At 24.6% G+C, this 20,350-nt stretch overlaps 1 protein-coding gene across 8 annotated transcripts in view; it reads left to right on the plus strand.

The window, feature by feature from the left end:
• Positions 1-5,645: 5,645 nt before the first annotated feature.
• Positions 5,646-20,350, plus strand: part of LOC114132868 (cell adhesion molecule Dscam2) — a 123,196-nt gene continuing 108,491 nt past the window's right edge. For all 8 annotated transcript variants that reach the window (XM_027998462.2, XM_027998464.2, XM_027998465.2 and 5 more), the window contains exon 1: positions 5,646-5,742. In XM_027998462.2, the coding sequence (XP_027854263.2) occupies positions 5,688-5,742 (55 nt within the window). In that variant the 5' untranslated portion in view covers positions 5,646-5,687. The remainder of the gene's footprint in view (positions 5,743-20,350) is intronic.

A 20,350-nucleotide genomic window follows, 5' to 3' on the forward strand; every position in this document is an offset into this window, starting at 1 on the left:
TATTAATGAATTATACATCAATAATAATATATATATATACTTTAATGTACAGTCAAAAGTTCTTATTTGAAAAAAACAAAAGTTTGTATTACATTGTAATCACTCTTTTAGTACCAAATATAAATAATTTCAAGAATTTAAAATTATCAGAATTTGAATAAAATCATTATAAAAAGTAATAAATATTGAGATGAGCATACTTAACCCTGTATGTAAGGGACGATCGTCATATAACAACTATAATTTGACATTCGTTTAAAAAAATTACTTCGCTTTTCAATATTTATCACTGATGATAAAGTCGCTACACATTAATGACGATGGCGCGAAAGCTAAAACTCAATATTTTCAATAGTATAAATTATAAAGTTACGAACATATTATTTATTTGAGTTTAGGTTTCATTATACGTCTTTCGAGGTCCTAACCTGTAACATAATCAAGAAACACCAATATGTGCCAAACGAAATTGCTTGTTTAATTCAACAATTCAAAAGATTTCAAACATTTATAATATCGTTGAAGTTAACCGCTTTGAAAGACCAAAAAGTTTATACACTACGTGAAAACTTTCGTTATTGCCTATAATGTGGTTTATCAAAATGTTATATAATTTAGAATTTCATAAAGAAACATTTAAGTAAAATATTCTACAAGTTAATTACTGTTTAAGTGTTATGTTTTAAAGATAATTTTAACGATGTAATCATTATCAATGCCAAACATAAGATTTTCAAACTTTTTAACGTTAAATTCAATACATTTTCTATGTATATGTAGTTTTAAATTGTTGTTGTAAACTTGTAAATAATATGTCTCCGCAAATGTGTTAAACAACTATTACATTTTTACTTTTTAAATTCTATTTAGGATGAGCGGTATATTGGGTTTAAAAATAGACGCGTGAAACTCGTTTAGGTTTTATTTATTTATTTTTCTTTTGAGAACATATTGGGCAGAAAAAGTTTCATACTATAGTTCTATGTGTATAAACTGGAAATAGATTACAGATTATCTACACAATAGACAATATATAGTAAGAGGCCTTTATTTCAATTCTCAGGGGTGTTTTCAGAAAAACAGTGGAAATCGGCAATACAATTCGAATGACGAAAAACAAGTAAACAATCTTAACTAGATTTAGGTAAACCAAACTTAACTGTTGGAATCGTTTTTCAAATTCAATTATTTATATAAACATCCAAGTTTAAACACACTCTACAGTTAATGACACGCACTACCTATACTGAAATATCTCGTTAAAAAAATACCCGCGGAAGTCGCTTTGTTGTATTAAAGGTACACTCAGCGATATATTTATTGAGTAGGTCACTGTGATTTATGTGTCAAATTTAAATTCAGTGTACAAATCATTGTTTACTAAAAAACGATTCTAAGCCCAAAGATCACGGTTATCAGCCCCGGTTATTTTCAAGGATATTTTATTATTATACATATATTATATCATTTTGCTATTATAATTATTATTTATTACCTATATTTTATCAGTAACTCATTCTTCTAATATAGTAGTATGGCAGATTGTACAATTCTCGACAAATAAAAATCGTATACTTGAATTATGTAATAGTAATTATGATATTATATAATTATATGCAATAGTTGTTTTTATGTGTATGGATCAAATATTTATATGAATAGTTGTGTTATATAAATATTACACAGTTTAAAAACAGATAATCTAAGTATTTTTTTAACTTTTATGGTGTACAGTAAATTATAATAAAAACTTAGTGTAGAAAAGTTCAAAGCCACTCGTAGTCCATCGACAAGTTTTGATTGAGTTCTGGTCGGTGGGCATTGCTTTAATAATAATAATGATTGATTATGTGCCTAATATATAAAAAAAATACGTTTTCTAAGAACTAATAAATAAAATTAATTTTGCTTCAAATATATCTTGTCATGCCGATTATATAGATGTGAAAATATTTCATATAAATTTAGACTTAGAGAGTGTAGAGATCGAAGCCGCCCACTTCTTATATATTGACATCAAAAGTATTTTACACCTATAATGCGAGCTATTTCTCTGTGGGCGTCCCTGGGTGTAACCAAGATTTCGGCTCCATGTTATAGACCGTGTTATCACATATCTGCATATGCTAAGTACCGACTAGACTTGATTACCGTGGTAAATAATAATTCTCAAACGGCTTTAATTTCAAAACGAAGCCCGGTTGACATTTTTCAATTACACCGCCGTTTTTAATTCGGTAAAATATAGGCATGTGTCCCAACATTTTTTTTTGTTTCCCAATGAGATGTCCGGTGAGTTAAACTAGTTTCAAACACTGGAACGAATCCACACACCGACCTGAGGTTATAAGTTTATTTACCCGAGTTACGAAATTCTTACTGCCACGGCGTTGAAGGTCAAACGTTCACGATTTGGCTCAAAATCAAACAGCGACGTAGGCTTGTTTAGATCTTAAATCATCAGGGATGTGTGGTCTCCGACTAAACGAGTCACCGTTTCCTATATAATTTCATACTGCGTAGTAAAAAAGTCAAGGAAAGTTCGGTCACCTATATAATATAACTCATAGATTCCTTTGCAGAGATCGGTGGTGTATTGAAATGATCTTTAGTCGATTTACATATTCAACTCTCGAAATCATAAGTATAGTATTTGTACCTACGTTTAACATAATATGCGCGTGAAAAAAAATTATACGCCTTTGTAAAAATATTTTTTTTATTTATTTTTAAATTTACTCGTATATAATTTTGTTTTCGATCTGAACCCCAGCTATAGTATTCAAGTGAAATTAGTAATGATATGAACAATTAAAATTATTATAATCTATTATCAAACAAATTTTCTGGTGTATAATTTATAGTGCCTGGCTATATCTGCTTAAAAAAATTCTTAAATATATAGCTTTAATATATATAAAAATATATAACGAATAAATTCGTTTAATGGCGTATATATTTATGTACTTGTATAAGATGTAATGGATGTGCTATATTGCATCCTTAGTATTTTGTTATAATATTGTCAACGACAATCGTGCGAATTCAGAGGGCAAAAGACAAATAAAGAATTAAGTTACGATTGTCAAGAAATCGCAAAAACGAAACGTATACAAACTTAACGATAAAATGTCACCATAACCACAACCCATACCTGAAAATAATTAAGTGTAGAAACTAAAAACATAACTGCATGAATAAAAAACTATACCTAGTAGTAAAATACTATACTGACCGTCACGCCGCGCGCCGTTATAGGTGTTGCGGAAAATCGATGAATTTTATTTGATATTCTAATCACGATTGTTGATGATCTGTATTTTTGAAATGTCAAAAATAAACGTACTTGTCAATTTTATATTGCCAATTTGAATTATGATTAACGCATAGACATCGAGATATATGTATAAACTGTATTCGTGGTATACTTCCATGTGAACAAAACGTTAACGAAATGTTATAAAAGAGTTAACACAGTATAAATTATACTATTATTCAGGATTTAAATTTAATTAAGCCGTATGTATAACAGCAGCTGTGCTGTACACACGAAAATACGTTAATATAATAATAAACTTATAACTGTCTACAAATTCCAAGTACATGTAACGTATAAATAATGTAATCTACTATTCCACGTACCTACAGTCTATACACATATAGTGCGTATGTACGCATGTAAGTATTATTTATATTTCTTCACCCCTGATTTGTTGAACTCTCACTTCTGATTTTTTTAATATATTATCTCTAAATTCTTAATTCTTAAATGTAATTTAATTTGATACATAATTTTTCATTACTGGAATATGATATTATTGTTGACTTCGTTAACGAATTTGATAACAAATAATTTATTTTACTTTATTTATCAATAATAACACACTTCACAAAGTCATATATATTTAAAATACGTGAAATTTAATGAGCAGGTTAAGTATTGAGCACAAATATTATTTTAAAAATAATTTAAAAAAAGATTTTATGTACTAGATACATTCAAGTGCTAATTTATGATTAAATTATTATTCATTTTAAATTGAACTGTTGAAAATAAGTTACATATCGTATTTAACTAATATTCACCATAAGTATAACTTAGGTACCTATACAATATTTTAATAATATAATTTGAAAACTTCATCTAGATTTTTTTTATTATTTGTCTAAATAATTTTCAATATATTTTAGTTTTTCATGAAAAATAATTACAATGTAAATGTATTCAATTTAATTTGAAAATGTATGTTTTGACTAGATTTTACCCTTCTAAAAATTTAATTAATTTTTTTAAGATAATAATTAATTTATATTCATAATATTATATTCCTACAACACTCGGGAAAGTATGAAACTTTGGTATAAGCTAATAAAACATATTCATACAATTGAGAGATCTGGAGAAGAAAAAATTAAGTTAAATAGTTGAATTATTAGCAATTTTGAACCAGTTTTTTAAAATGTATTTGATATACTTCACACGCATACTTATTTATTTATTTATTTTTTAAAAAAAAAATTATTTTTAAGGCTCTAATAAAAATAGTTGTTAGTTTTTTACATTATATTTCTCAAGATAGCAATCTTCACAATTCCATACGTTTTAGAAAAGGTATTACTGTGTGGTTGATTCCGATTTGAAATCTAAAAACTTAATATAATATGTATCTGGCATAAAATAATCTGTTTTTTATTTAATTTAATTATAGTTAACTGAACAAGATAATTTAACCCGGTTATTAATAATTTATTAGTTATTTCAATTATTAATTACCTTGTGTTCTAATGTAGATATAGGTATAATATAACATATTATACTATATACATAGGTACCTAATACAATGATAGGTATATAATATAAAAAATCAGGGGTTTTTATAAATTATTTACATTGTATTTTTTCTTCTAAATACTAAGTTTAAAAATTAATAACAACCAAAAATTATACTTATTGTATACAAAAAGTGTTTATCGTATATCATAGGTATTTAAAGTTTTTGGATTCTTAATAAAGAAAGGAGCTTATTGATTTTATAATCAATATTTTTAAAACTATATTTACTTTGTAGTTTCCTGAAAATGTTTTTTTTTTGGAAAAATAGTTCTTCTTAAATTTAAAATAGCGATTGGAAATATATTGGTTGATATACTTTGATTAGTTTTAATTTTTCGATTTCCTAGTTATTTAACTAAGCGTAAGAAAAAACTATAGAAAGAAGTTTAAAGACGTAAAGTTTGAACATTGATTTTAAAGTTTATATTTGAACACAAATAAACATAGGTAGACATAATATTTTAGTGTCCAACCTAACCTAAATCAGTGTTTAAATATATATATTATTTATATATTATATTTATACATAAATGTGGATTTTACGTTAACGACGTGAACTTCTATGTTTGCTTTGCGTCAAATTATGATATATGATCATCGTGTATACTTACGAAAAAAAGCCTTACAACATAGGATTTGTTATATTTTCTTCGGAAGTCATTATAATGTGTCTTAGAGAAATACATAACAAAAACGCGGTTTTTTGACGCGTAAAAAACACTTGCACAGTTGCACACAACCTATAGGGGGCATTTTACTGGGCGGCCGTTTGCCAGAGTGTATTAAGCCTGGTCAGGGGTGTCGGCGCAGTCGCCGGATATCGTCAGTATCGGTTAGACGCGCAACCCTCGACATGTTTCGCCGGCTCGGCGCGACTTTTGTTTTCGTCGTGCACATTTTTTTACCCGGTAAGAACTTTTAAACAGTCGAGTATTATTATTTAATTGTTTTTTTTTTTATTTAATCGTTTTAACTTGGCTTATGTTTAGGTAGATTAAATTATATGTAAGCCATTTTATGTTTAGAAAAAATCCTCTTTATTCGTACAAAACTAAAAATATTTATATTTTAGTTTTTAATGTGGTTTGGGGTTTGTTTTTTTAATTTGACTACTAATAGTTAGGTTATATCCTTTAATATTACATTAAATTTTTATTTATTTTTTTTATAATGTCCATGCAGTATAAAATACACACGTGCAATATAATAAATCTATTTTTAAATTTGCATTAAGTTAAACTTTTATGTAATGTTTGGTAGTATTCTCGTGTTAATAACTATTATTTTGATATTTTTGTACATAATTTTTACTATAGAAAAATTAAATTTTAAATACATTTTAAAGTACTTATCTGATACTTAATAATTTAATACTGTTTAAATTATAAAACTTAAAATAGATAATTCGTTAATAATATATATTTAATAGAATATTTTAAGTTGCACAATAATTATTCTTAAAAAGAAAACTTGAATTTTAGTCTATAAACACAGACTTATTAATAATCTAAATACTAATTCAAGTTATTTGTTAATATTTGGAAATATAAACGACTATGTTTAAATATATAAATACACAATCATCAAAAGTGCTATTGATACGAGATTGACATGTTTTGAAATTTAAATTTCTTAATATTTCTTCCTTATTTCCTATAATATGTCCTTAACTAGTTTCAGAAAATAGAATCTTATAAACCCAATATAAATTATATAACTAAACTTTGTATTCCTGCATGATTTTACGAATAATTTATGAAATATATACTTATATTTAGGCTTGTGATTGTTTTATTTTTTATGCTCAAGAAATAATTAAAAACATTGTATTACATTTCTAAATATTATACAAAAATAAATGTATAAAGAATTACTTATACACAGGTAATATACTTTAACGTGGATTAATGTATAGATATAAACTAAAACTATTTATTCTTTTTATTTCGCTTAATGTCGGTAATTTTAAGTGTTGAAAGAATATTTTTGGAAATACTGATGCGGTATATATTTTTTGTGCTATTATGTATGTATCAGGTATATTTTTTTCTTACAATACATTTGATCATATAGTGATTCTGTCTCTCAAACAGTATTTAAAGACATCCTTTTTTTATTTCAAAGTTACACATTACCTATTACATTATTAAACTCAGTTATGTTAAATAATATTATATACATATAATATATAATAAAATATTTAATTTTTTTCATATTATAAATTCACAAATATTGTTTAATAGTTTTTAAATAAATATATTTAATAAAGATCCTTAGGTTGTCTAGAAAAATTTTAACTTTTTTAAGTTTAAGAAAAATTAAAAATTGAATAGTTCTATTAATTTAGTCAATTCAAAGTTCAAACTGATTAAAAGATTATACACATTTTTGAATGGAATATTTAATTATTTACTACTAAATTTTAAATGAAGTAAAATCTATATTTAACATAATATATATTGCTTATAGGTTATCGGATATACCGTAAATCCTACATGCACTATTGACTATAATATGTTTATATGGACTTATAGTAGGTGTCTGTTTATTTATTAGGTACCTTTATCGTCTTCTAAGGTTACTATTTGTATTGTCTTAGAAGTATTCCCCAATGACCAATATGCTATTTTATGATTTCAGGCCACATTCAAAATATTTTGTATTTTTAAATTTTTAATTTCGTACTTAAGTTTATGAATGGGACATATTTTTATAACTTCTCGAATGCATAATGTATTTATTTAAAGGAAATCATACGTAAATAAATCTTCACGTACAATAAAAAAATGACTTATGAATTCAAAAGGAACTTATGTGCAAATTATAATTTCTAGTCCATTGTTAATTAGTTCTTTAGCTTAAGAATTTCTTAACTAAAACTTGTATTTTGAATACAATGAATTAAAATTAGTAGGTATTATAATTTAAATTGCACAGATAATGTAAAATATGACTATTGTTATATAGTTAAAATTATAATCTACTATTTTATATCATAAAATAAATTTTTTATAGAAATGCAATAAAATATACGTCTTAATCATATCATGATATTAATAGAATAGAACATGGTGTAATACTGTAACAAAATCATATTACAATAAATATCAATGATTAATATAATTTATTATAGATATGTGCAACAGTTAATAAAAAAATGAAAAAAATATAAAAACCTTTTTTGAATGTTATAACAAATAATACAGCAATAATATTTAAACAATGTTTTTATAAAAACTACATTGTTTATTAGTCATAATTGTATTTCTATATAATATTTCATAAACTTTACTATATACTATTATATTATGTAAAACATATCATAGAAAAAGACACGTCTCCGTATAAATATTATTTGATTATAAAACTTTTATTAAAATAAACTATATTTTTTTTAAATCTAATAAATGTAATGATTAATAAATTAAATCAATTAACAATTAATCAATTAACATAAATAAAAAGTCAAATTTAAAACATGTCATTATTTGAACTTTAACTGAATACTAAATATTTTAATTGTTGTTTCATAGTAGGTGTTTGAGTTTTAATTCTATATCAATTATTAATAACAAAAAGCTTTTACGTATATAATATGTATTTTAATAAGAAATGCGTATCTTAATTAATATCATGACATACGATATGAATACGTGAGTACGAAATACAATTATTTTTTTTAAAAAAAACAATTACTTTAAACTGTAATAACTAATGAGTAAAGTTTAATAACTATATTTTATATGTATTGTTTTTTGCAACTTTAGAACTGTAATATTTAATTTATACTTAGTATATCAAAATGTAATTTAATTAGCTAATTAGATATTATACATCTAAATATACAAAAAAAACAATCATTGGAGATGGTATATAAATAATACAAACGTGATTATAAATTTATCAATACTAAACAAGTTTAAATAAAACATTTAATTATGAGACACGAGTACCTATATGCAAGTTTTCTATTCATACTTAAACATAATGTTGTCAAGTTTCAGTCTTTAAAAAACGTACCTATTTAATATTCAGTTAAATATCCGCATTTTATTAGGACGTATATTGTATACAAATGAATAGTTATTCATAAATAATATATATATACATATCATTATTTATATTCTAAGTTCAAACTATTTATATACTCCATAATACGGCATGTACATATGAATACAATATAGGCAGTTAATTAAATATTCAACAGGATTTATTTTTTTTTTTTTTGCGTTAAATATGTAGAATGTAGGGTATTGGTATATTTTATAATATCGTATATATTTCAATATATTTTTAAGTTTGATTGATTTCTTCTTTTTTAAATAATTTAAATAAATATTTTCCAACTTGAAATATTACTTATAATTAATGTAAACTTGTGATAAATAATTTATTTGTAATTTATAATTTATTTATTTGTTTACTTATAATTATTATAAGTACATTTGTAGAATTCTAGGATATCAATAACTTCAGAAGAAATCATATAAACTCAATTTGTGGAATTATAATAAGATTAAGTCTAATAATAAACGATGAGAAATTCTGGTTAACTGTCATTAATTAGTCACCATTTTTAAAATGAATTCAACCTGTATCCATAATAATATGACAACAACAACGTGGTTATAATATTCCTACTTATCTTTTGGTTGACTATTATAATTATGAAAATTAAAATAAATTGATTAAGTTCTGCTTTGTCGATGAATATCATTTTTAGTGTTGCTTCTAGTGTCATATTTTAAACCATATAGCTATCTTCAAAACATTAATAATACGTTTATAAAAATTTGGACATTCAGTTTTTCATGGTTGTTAATTATTTTTCTCACAGTCTTAGTTTTATTTTCGGAAATATAATATGTCACTGGTTATTCATAAAAATAAACTAAAATATTTCTTTACTTACTATCAACTCAGTATATATATTTAATTACATATTTGGAATAAACATGACAAGTTTATTGAAAAATAAAAAATGCATGTTGTAAATTATCAGTGTTTAATATAATATAAACTATATGAGTATATGAATAAATTATTCTTGTAAATAAATATGTGCTTAAACGCTAATTATAATATTATCGCGTTGAAGAGTTACTGTTAATATAGTCCAAGTTAAAAGTTATGTTTTTTTTTTTTTTTAATGAACTAGTATTTTCCCTGTTTGTTGTTGAGTTTACGATTCGTTTTTAAATTGCATCGCGTCAACTACGTCCCACTACGCCCCTTTCTCAATTCATATTGGAGCGAAAGTTTAATTTGAACGTCGTCGGATTAAAAACCACTCCTCCATCCCCAATGACCATTTACTAGAAGACCATCATCGTTCTTTTGCCGAGAAAATTTTCATTCGATTCTCTAGATTATTTTACACGGTAAACTTTTCCGTTTACTTTTTTCTTTTATTTTTACAGTCCTGAATGTACTTTATTTTTTATTTACATTTTTTTCTATGCTCTCCTTATTTCATCGTGTTAAATTTCTACTGCTTTTAAGACTTTACCCTTCTTCATTGGTCGTAAAGCAAGAAAGGAAGGAAAATATGACTTGTGGTTATAGTCATGGTGAACTATTATTTCATTACTGCACACCCGCGGATATGAATCAAAAAAATATTTTCCGAAAACATTTGCAACTGTTATTAACGTCTCCTGCACGAGTTTCAGCGTGGTTTGTTTTTTATGTGTTTCATTCAACTTATAAGGAAAAGAAAATAATACTTTTATAAATTACTTTTAGAGTGCCGCTAATTTGAGTAACGTGTTACAGCATAATTTAAATGTATTACTCATACTTATGTAAAACAATATGTTTGTGAACGTCTAAAGAACATCGTTTTTAATATTTATAAAATAGCTTGGGTACATTATGTTTTATGCTATCGTAAAGACATACATCACACACAATATTAAATATTTTTAATATTATGTGGATTTGAACATGAAATATTTATATATTATACACAACTAATGTGTTATAAAATATGACCTAAATATTAAATACGCATTTAAAAAGCACAAAATATAGAAAATTATTTTCAAATATTTTGCAATTGTTAAGCTTACCTATGATGTATTGTCAGTAGTTACAACTATTTATTTATCATACATTTATAAAAATAAAATTGATGATGATTATATCAATAAACTACATTAATAATTATGATGAAAAAATGTACAATTTAAACGCTATTGAAAAAACAATAAATAACGATAATGATAAATTATAACGATGGTATGTAACAATGTGTTTGTACGCAGAAAAACTGCGTTCCGCATCAACGATTTTATGGGTGCATATTTGAAACTCGACATTTCTGTTGAAAAACCCTGGATAAAAGAACTTTTGAAGTCGACGTTCTCACCTTGGTGTATTTTAGGAATTTCTTTTGAAATTAATAAAGACATATCTATTAATAATTTCAGAATATTTCTTTTAAAAATTAATACGCTAATTTTATTTTCAAAAAAATAATTAATCGAATTTTTAACTCGTTCAAAATTTTTTAAATCGTCTATAAGTATCAAACCAGAAGTCTCTAGTTTTTTCAATACTTTCAAAAATAACTAAACAATTTGTGTTAATTTAAGTTAAATCTTTAATTATATTAATTGATTTAGTTAGAATTTCTTTAGATAGAAAGAAATAAACGATAAGAAAAATAGTATATTATAATGAATTCGGTACATACGTACTAATAATGATCTACAAAACTATAATATTATATTATTTTTAAGATATTTTCAATTTTGTGTTGTGGAATAAATTTATGTAGTATATAATAAAATGATTGTATACAAAATTATGAAATAAAATTAAAACATTCAAATGAATAGGCAATATGCAAAAACATGCGTTTTATGGAAAATATGCACTTATAGCCAAAATATGCAAAAATATACAAAATAAAAATATGAATTTTTTTTATTTAAGTATGATTAATGAATATCCATTTACTGTATGTAATTACTTATAAAAATATATGCAAGATCCGATATTTAGTTATAAGTTATAACTAACATTTACTTTTCAAGTACTCGTATTATATAAATCAATAAATAAATATATGATACATACAAGTTACAACTGTAATAATATAGTTACAGACTTACAATAAATAATGAAAGAACAAAAAAAAAATGTATTTATCTAATATATTTATAAAATATAAATTGATAATAAAAACTAAAATAGAAAAATATGACAGATACGTTATAAAAACAGTTTTACATAAATTGATTCAAATAATGATACCTGTTTTCTAACTTATAAACGCATTATTGAAGTAGGTACTTAATTAAACATAATAAATGGTTTTATAATTATGAAACGCTTTCTCAAAAATATAGTTACCTTTAAACTATGCGATTATTTGTTTAAATATAATCGTAGAATAGTTGCAAATAAAAATGTACGAAATATTAATATAATATTCTAAGTTAACATACAATTTATATTTGTTCCGTTCCAAAATTATTTCCGGAACAAAAATGATTATTTGTTCTGTTGTGATATTGTATAGTAATACGTTTGTCATGCTTATTTTGCACTCACGTCATTTCCTTCGAAATTAATAATTTAAATTTATATTTAATGAATACGTGAAATGATTTTTTAATTTATAAATTAACAAAAGAAAATGAAAAAAAGAAAATTTTATTTGTGTTATTGAAATTGCAATAGTATTATTTTTTATATTGCCTATCTAATATAGAAATATTATTAGCTACGATAACTGGATTTTATTAATACAATCTCATCCAATTGTAATAAATAATTCAATTTTATGCAAAAACCTTTATAAATAGCTTATAGAATATATTGTACAAGTAATATACCTATGATATATAGGTAAATGTAAAAAAAAAATTAAAAAAGTCCATTAGTTGAATATTGTATATTCTATTGTACAATGCATTATATATCACATATTATACATGCCAATTTTTTTCCACATAAAATTTATAAATTATAAATACAAAATATTTAATAACCTAAAATGATTAAATATAATAGATTATCATAGTATAATTAATGGATTTGAAGTTTAATAATTACTATTTTATATTAAAATAAAAACTGACACATACACACACACACACACATTCATACGCACTTACACACATATAAATACATCAAATTTATAATTTGTATTTATAGATATAATATATAATGTGTGTTGTGTGTGTGTATGTATTAAAAATATTTTAAGTACAAATTTTTATAAACAGATTTCTATATATTAAGTATGTATGAAAAAAAAACAATTATAATATTAAATCAACTCTTTTTATTCCAAAACCACATAGGTAGAAAGTTTTTCTTTGGATTTTGTCTCATGTGATATTACGCAGTTCAGTTAAATTGGTCTAGAGTTCGTGTTGATAATCATTTGAGTAGTGTCTTATGGTAGGGATCTCAAATGAAAAATGTAAGAAGGGGTAAAACTGAAGAAGAAATTGCTCATAAAGAGTATAAAGGGTAAAAGGGAAAAATGAGTCGATAAAGGGATACTGCCATGGTCGAATGGGGTAAAGGAGCTACAGACGGAGCAATTGAAAGCACAGAAGACAAAGTTTACAATGTATATACGGAGAACATAAAAGTAGAAGAAACGCTCGTAGACAAGGGTGGGAAAAAAACAAAGGTGGCGCGGGCAGTGGACACAAGTGTGTATGGGCTAGTGAAAACAAGGGAAACCCGAGGGTCCATTGAGTGCGTTGTATTATGTATGAAGAACGGAGAACAAAGGACGTTAATAAGAAAAAAAAGAAGCGACAAGAGACGCGGTTTCGACAAAACTACGAAGTCGAATTAAAAAAAAATAAAATAAAATAATAGGAATAAAGAAACTATAATGCGATATGTGCTTTGAAAATATTAGTGCGAATTGTTAAGGGTCTAATCTGTGCGAAATTTCTATAAAAAATGTTATGTTTAATAAACTATATGAATAGAATTATTATTATATGAATTATTTGAATCAGAAAAATCCGGAAGGTATTTGCTTATTTAAATTGTACAACATTATTTTCACATTTAAATAACAACTGTTAATGTTATGTTACAGTAAAATAAACTAAAGTACATTCATTACATTTTTATCCTTTGCTTGTCATAAGATAAATGACTTGTTTTAAAATAATATACATTAGTGAAAAATTTAAAATTTAAATAACTATTTATAAAATTAAATGTAAAATAACTTTAATTAATAAATGTTATTACAAACATATTAAAATACCTTTATACAATATTGTTAATAATATCTATCTGTCTTTAGTTTTTGAATATATTTTACGATGTGAAAAAAATATTTTATTAAACAAAATCTGATTAATTTATATAATACTTTACTTATACCTTTGTATTAAAATATTTTTATATCACTGTCAAAATGATAATAAAGAATTTTATTTATGAAATGGTTAAATATACATAATATAATATATTATATATGTTCCTTTCTGACGCAGTTATTGGATTAAATTTGATTTATAGATTTACTAGTGTGACGGGACAGACAAAGTAGTGCTCTATTGAAAATGATAGCGAAAAAAATGAACTATATAATATGTTCTAGTAAAATATTGCTGTTAAAATATCTCTATCGACCTTATTTTCTATAATATTTATTTCTGAAATGTACGTTTTGTACATACGTAGATAATAATTAATTTTATTGGTCAATTAATAAAAATATAATTGAATTAATGTTGTAGTACGAATTATAATACATTAACAATGCGTAACACTATAATGATATAGTTTATTATAATTAAATAATTTATTTTTAAAATCAAAATCAAATATCTATTCTTTAATGTCTAATCAAGTGTATTTCTATTATACATGTAGGTATCTGAAATAAATCATAACTTGGTATAACTCGTGTTGTTCATTATCAATTCTAAACAAGAGACAGTAATATGAACGCAGCTTGAATTTATTTATTAAATTATTTTTTCTGATTTATTTGACTAATAATGAAACATTCCATCTAATAAAAATCTAAAAAACAGTAAGTGTTTTAATTTTTAATTGATTCTTAAGCTCGTCGACGCAATGTCAAGAATTATTTTTTATTCATTTAAATATTTATAATACACTGCACATAAATTACTAAATATTGTTATTTTATATAAGCTTGTAAAAAGTTTTATTGACTATATAAACCTTAAATGCGTTAATGTGATATTTAATATTGTCTTTATTTTAACATTAAATTACTATTAATAATTAATTTTAGATGGATGATTAAGTAAGTTAGTAAAGTAGGAGTACGTTTAAAACTATAATATTAAGTAGGTGAATAAAAAGTTAATGTATTGTGTCATCAATAAGTGCTTAAATCTTTATATTAAATTTACAGGATTAGATAAATGAAAGGATAACATTTTATTAATATGATTTTACCAATATTCAATGTTGTCTATTGTCTTAAAATGTACGCTTAAACTTATCTGTCTACATCAGTTTTAATACGAAATTCGACAGACAGACGTCAGTTCTTCCGAGTACCACTACGGCGTGTCAAAGAGTTTTTCTAGACGGATAGCATTAATAGAAATTGTAGAAAAGGAAAACAATTACTAAATCTTTGTATTGACCCACTACTGTAACGATCTAATATAAAATCTAGACTTATTATTTTTTAAATTATATTTTATTTCTAAAACAACATAATCACACGGAAGTATCCAAAATATGTGTGCTGGGAAAATATTTAAATGAATAAAAGGAATTTTTTTATAAATTTTTGTGATTTTATAAAACCATTGCGGTTTCTGTTTTTTAATTTTTTTTTGTAATGTTATATTTTATTGCACATAAATTACTTAAAATGTTAAACTTAAAAACTTACTTTCTTTTCCTAACGGTTACCTACTACAGTTTATTACAACAATATATTTATTGTATTGTAATTGAATTGCATTAACACAAATTTTATTTTTGGTTTATATATTTTAATACAATATCATGAAAAGCAGTTGAAATGGTAAATTTATTTTTCGTTAAAACAATAATTATTCACCAGTCAGAACAGAAGATATTTTTAGAATAATTCAAATACATAAACCAACATAATTACTTACAATGAAAAAAAAAACTATTTTCATTATATAAATCACTAGGGTTTATTAATATACTGGTTCTTTAACTAATAAATTATATCAATTGTCGTTCAGTAAGTATTAAATAAAAATAGAATAAGTAATCGTTACACTTCCATAATATATTTATATATACTACTGTGCAAAATTAATTTTAAGAATAATTGAATAATATTAAAGCAATAGAATTATAATAGGTTTTATAGAGAATGTATTATATAAATATTAAATATAGTACTATAATGGCTGATAATAGTGAGGACTTAATATTTTTTTATTTCTAAATATTGACATATACTTTCATATTTTAATGACTTAAAGTATATTATTTATTGATGGTAAAGTAATCACATGCCGCGTATCTAATATAATTAAATAACTTTAAATGCATTTTAATTTATTTTCTATCATATTATTTTATCATGTCTAGTTATAGATGCAACTTTTGTTATAAAAATATATACTAATTTAAATTCTAACAAGATAGAACAAGTAGATGTTTAAGATTCGGTTTTCAATAGATTTTATATTAAGTTATTGATGGTTTGTTAACATTTAAAAAATTAAAAAAAAAAAAAAAATTTTAATTTTTAAATGTGGAGTTATTGTTTGCTATAATATATTGTTGGCACTCAAATAAATTATCATCTAAAGCAGCTAGTAGAAATTTCCTGGGACTTATTTACAATTATAGGTATAGTACATTAATACATAAAGGATATTTTCATTATTATTATTGATGTTACCTATAGGCTGTAGTAATTCAAAATAGGGTTTAACTTAAGAGCCAGTTTTAGTGAATCAAAATCCATTCATTCTATTTGAATGTGGTTTTTTGCATATTATGATTCATGAAAGAGGTAGCCCAGCAACCCTTTAGTTAACAATTCGAACTAATCTCTCACCATACATCTTTCAAACTGAATGTGAATAATACTATATGAATTAAAAATGTAGTACTGCTAACTGTTAACAATAAATCCATTTATAAATTTATAGTAAAAAAAAAAAACCATACAATAATAGAAATTGTTTTGTATAAAAAAAGTCCAATTATAGTCTATTATTCGTATAATTTATATATATGTTGGTAATTAGAATGATTAGGTATTAAATAATTATCTTAGAAAATAATTGTAATTAATATTTTTAATACATAGTATGAATTTAAACATAATAATATAATATTGTAGTACGTACAACATCACAATAATAATATCAAAAATTTAATTTCTCATGATATAGGAAACTATAATTTCGTACTATTCTAAAAATGTTAAAAATGAAATTAATTATAATTGTATTGAATCATACTAAAATACATAGAGATTTATCATCTTAAAATGCAACATGATTGTTAAGTAATTTTATATTCAAACAAAACATTTTAGTTATTTAGAGTAAATATTTAGTGATTATTATTTAGTTATTTTCTAGTCATTATAATAATATTCAATGTCAGTAAAACAGGATAAACTTAAAACTAAAGATAATTTATTTATTGAAATACTAAAATATTTTTTATTTTAAACAGTTTATTAGAATATATTATTTTAGCTTGTTTTGTATTTATTGTATAAAATAATAAATATGCGTTTTACTTTAATTTAATTTGTATTTTTAACTATATTCTAAGTACTTAATTTGTAGCTTAAAAAAAGCTTATTAGATTTTAAAAATGAAAACTTTGAAAATATAAATCTATCATTTATCTAGTATTCTGGTCTGAATGGTTAGAATACTTTTAAAATCAAACATAGATCAGTTTAAAACACTGTATTCATCGAGTAAAAAATATGCAAATAAATACCTTGGAAAATATCTGTGATTCTAATTATCACTTTTTGATTAATATATTTACATGGTTATTTCATTTATAAAAATATTTTCTGATAAAATGTCTACAAATCGAGAAATCTTGTAATTTATTATTAACTATATTAAAACACGCTCTATATTTTTTTTTAAGTTTTTACCTACTAGAAATACAACAAATCCAGTTGTTTCATACTTTTATTTAAAGATTTTTTTAGCACGACTTGGTGTTAGCAATACATTTATACGAAACAATAGTCTCAAAAGTTTTCCCTAAAGCTTAGTAACTCTTCCATTTGCTTCAATTCGTATTGTTTATAATGTGAAGTTCACCTAAACGATTAAATACGGTTCGTTGAATGTTTAATAGCGCATTTATCAATGTCACCTTAAACATGGGATGTATTGAATGAAAAGTATGCCTTGATTTTATTACCCTTTATAACATAACCAAGTAGGTTATTATTTATGTATATAGTTATATAGAACACAAATCCTATTTAATAGGATTCGATTATATCGATTTTTGTGTCCAATAACATTGTCTATGTTTTGGTTGACAATGTTAAGGTTTAATGTAAGATAAACCTATTTCATTTAGTATAAGAAACAGACTTAAGTGTAGATGTGCTATACAATATATACATACTTAATTAACTTATTTTACAATTAATAATACATTAATACATTTAACAGAAATTATTATTATTGAACGCGAGTATAGGTGAATTATTAATTATTATAAGCTACGTCATATTTTAAATAAAATGTTAAATATTATAAAAAAAAAAATTCGTATGAAGCATATGGATATATTGAAAATTATAAAAAAAAACATTATATAACATTATTATCCTTTTGTTTATTGCAGTGCATTATAATAATATTCTCTGTATATAAACATAAAATATCAATATAGTATATATACATTTAAAAAATAATCTATGGTTGAATTGAGGATTAAAATTGTATTTTGTTTTACATACACTTTTTAAATTGTATTATATATTACAATAAAATCTGTAAAAGAAAAAAAGTTTAACGGGTACGCTTATGTATATATTCACCGCTTATAAATCGAGAAATGTTCTTGTTATAGGTCTATTTGATATATTTACCGAAACGTGTCCTTTGGTCGATATTTATTATACTCAGAATACGCATACATATAATATCTATGTACGAATCAAAATTAAAATGCATTGAAAATTATCTGCACGCCTGCATTGTCGCATCGTAATAAATTAACGACATAAATTAATATTATATAATATACGGTTCAAGCAGTGATATATTGTATATAAAATATTATACAGATGATGATAAACTATCGACGTTTAATTAACAGTTTTAATAAGATGTAAAATATTATATATTATTTTAATTTGAACGCGATAGAGAGACGACGAGGAGGAACGAGAAAATGTTTATAGCATTTACAATTTTAATCAGAGGCGCGTAAAGTTTGCAGAGGTCGTGCGTAATCGCGTACATTATAATATAGAGGAAACTCGAACGATAGGGCAACCTTCTCGGGAGCGTTGATATGGTTATTAAAATTAAGAGCCTCGCCGGCAACTCGACAATATATGTACGAGCGGATTTCTCCAGAGACACTGGTGGCGGCGGCGGCGGCGGTGGATTTACACGGCAAACACTAGGGCAATTAGTTAAAATATGAAAAGCCGCGACGGCGGGAATCCGTAGACGACCGTATGCACAAAAATAATAGGATGTGCAATATTTTAACGGAGCATTTCATCTGCGCCGAGTACCGCGAGAGTGTTCGTATTATATATATATAATACGTATATATATATACATGTCTAACGTCTATATAATATGTATATATATACGTCATTTTTATTTCTCTCCTGCAGCCTCGTGTACCTTATCCCGTAGACGCGCCCCATATCACTGGATAACTTTACATATTAAACCCATTTAAAAGATTAAAAGCGAAGGCGCTGCGGTGACGATGACAACCACTCTGTATATATAGACATCGGTCGGATACAATATGTATACGCATATTATAATGGGCTGCTATAGTACCTATATATATATATATATATATATATATATATATATATATATATATATGTGGATATGAATATATATACACATCACTGACGGTTAAACGTTTACGGACGCCGTTATCGTCTGGGCGACACTGCGCGAAGTCTTCCCTGCCTGGTTATTTTATTTTACATTTTTTCGTGCCCTCTCGCCACTTAATACAGCCCTTCTGCACGTACTATACTCGCGCATAAAATGCGAGACCATCTGTTATTTTAGCACTTATATTCATAACCATCACCGGCGCTGGCCGACCGAGTGCAGAGGGGGTTTTCTCTATTGTTGTGCGCGTTGCATAACGTTGAAACGTTCGGGAAAAAAAAAATCAAAAAGTAAACGGTTAGGTTAGCTAACGGTACTTGTCGGATTGTAAGGTATGGGTTTAGTCGTGTACGATCGGCTTTGCTGTTAATTTGTTGTAGACCGTTGCATTCGAGATCGGGGGTGGTAACGTCGTGACGGCGCTAAATAATTACCACGGTTTATAGGTGACGAATGTTTA

This window comes from Aphis gossypii, chromosome 1, assembly GCF_020184175.1.
Source record: "Aphis gossypii isolate Hap1 chromosome 1, ASM2018417v2, whole genome shotgun sequence".
Classification (NCBI taxonomy): domain Eukaryota; kingdom Metazoa; phylum Arthropoda; class Insecta; order Hemiptera; family Aphididae; genus Aphis; species Aphis gossypii.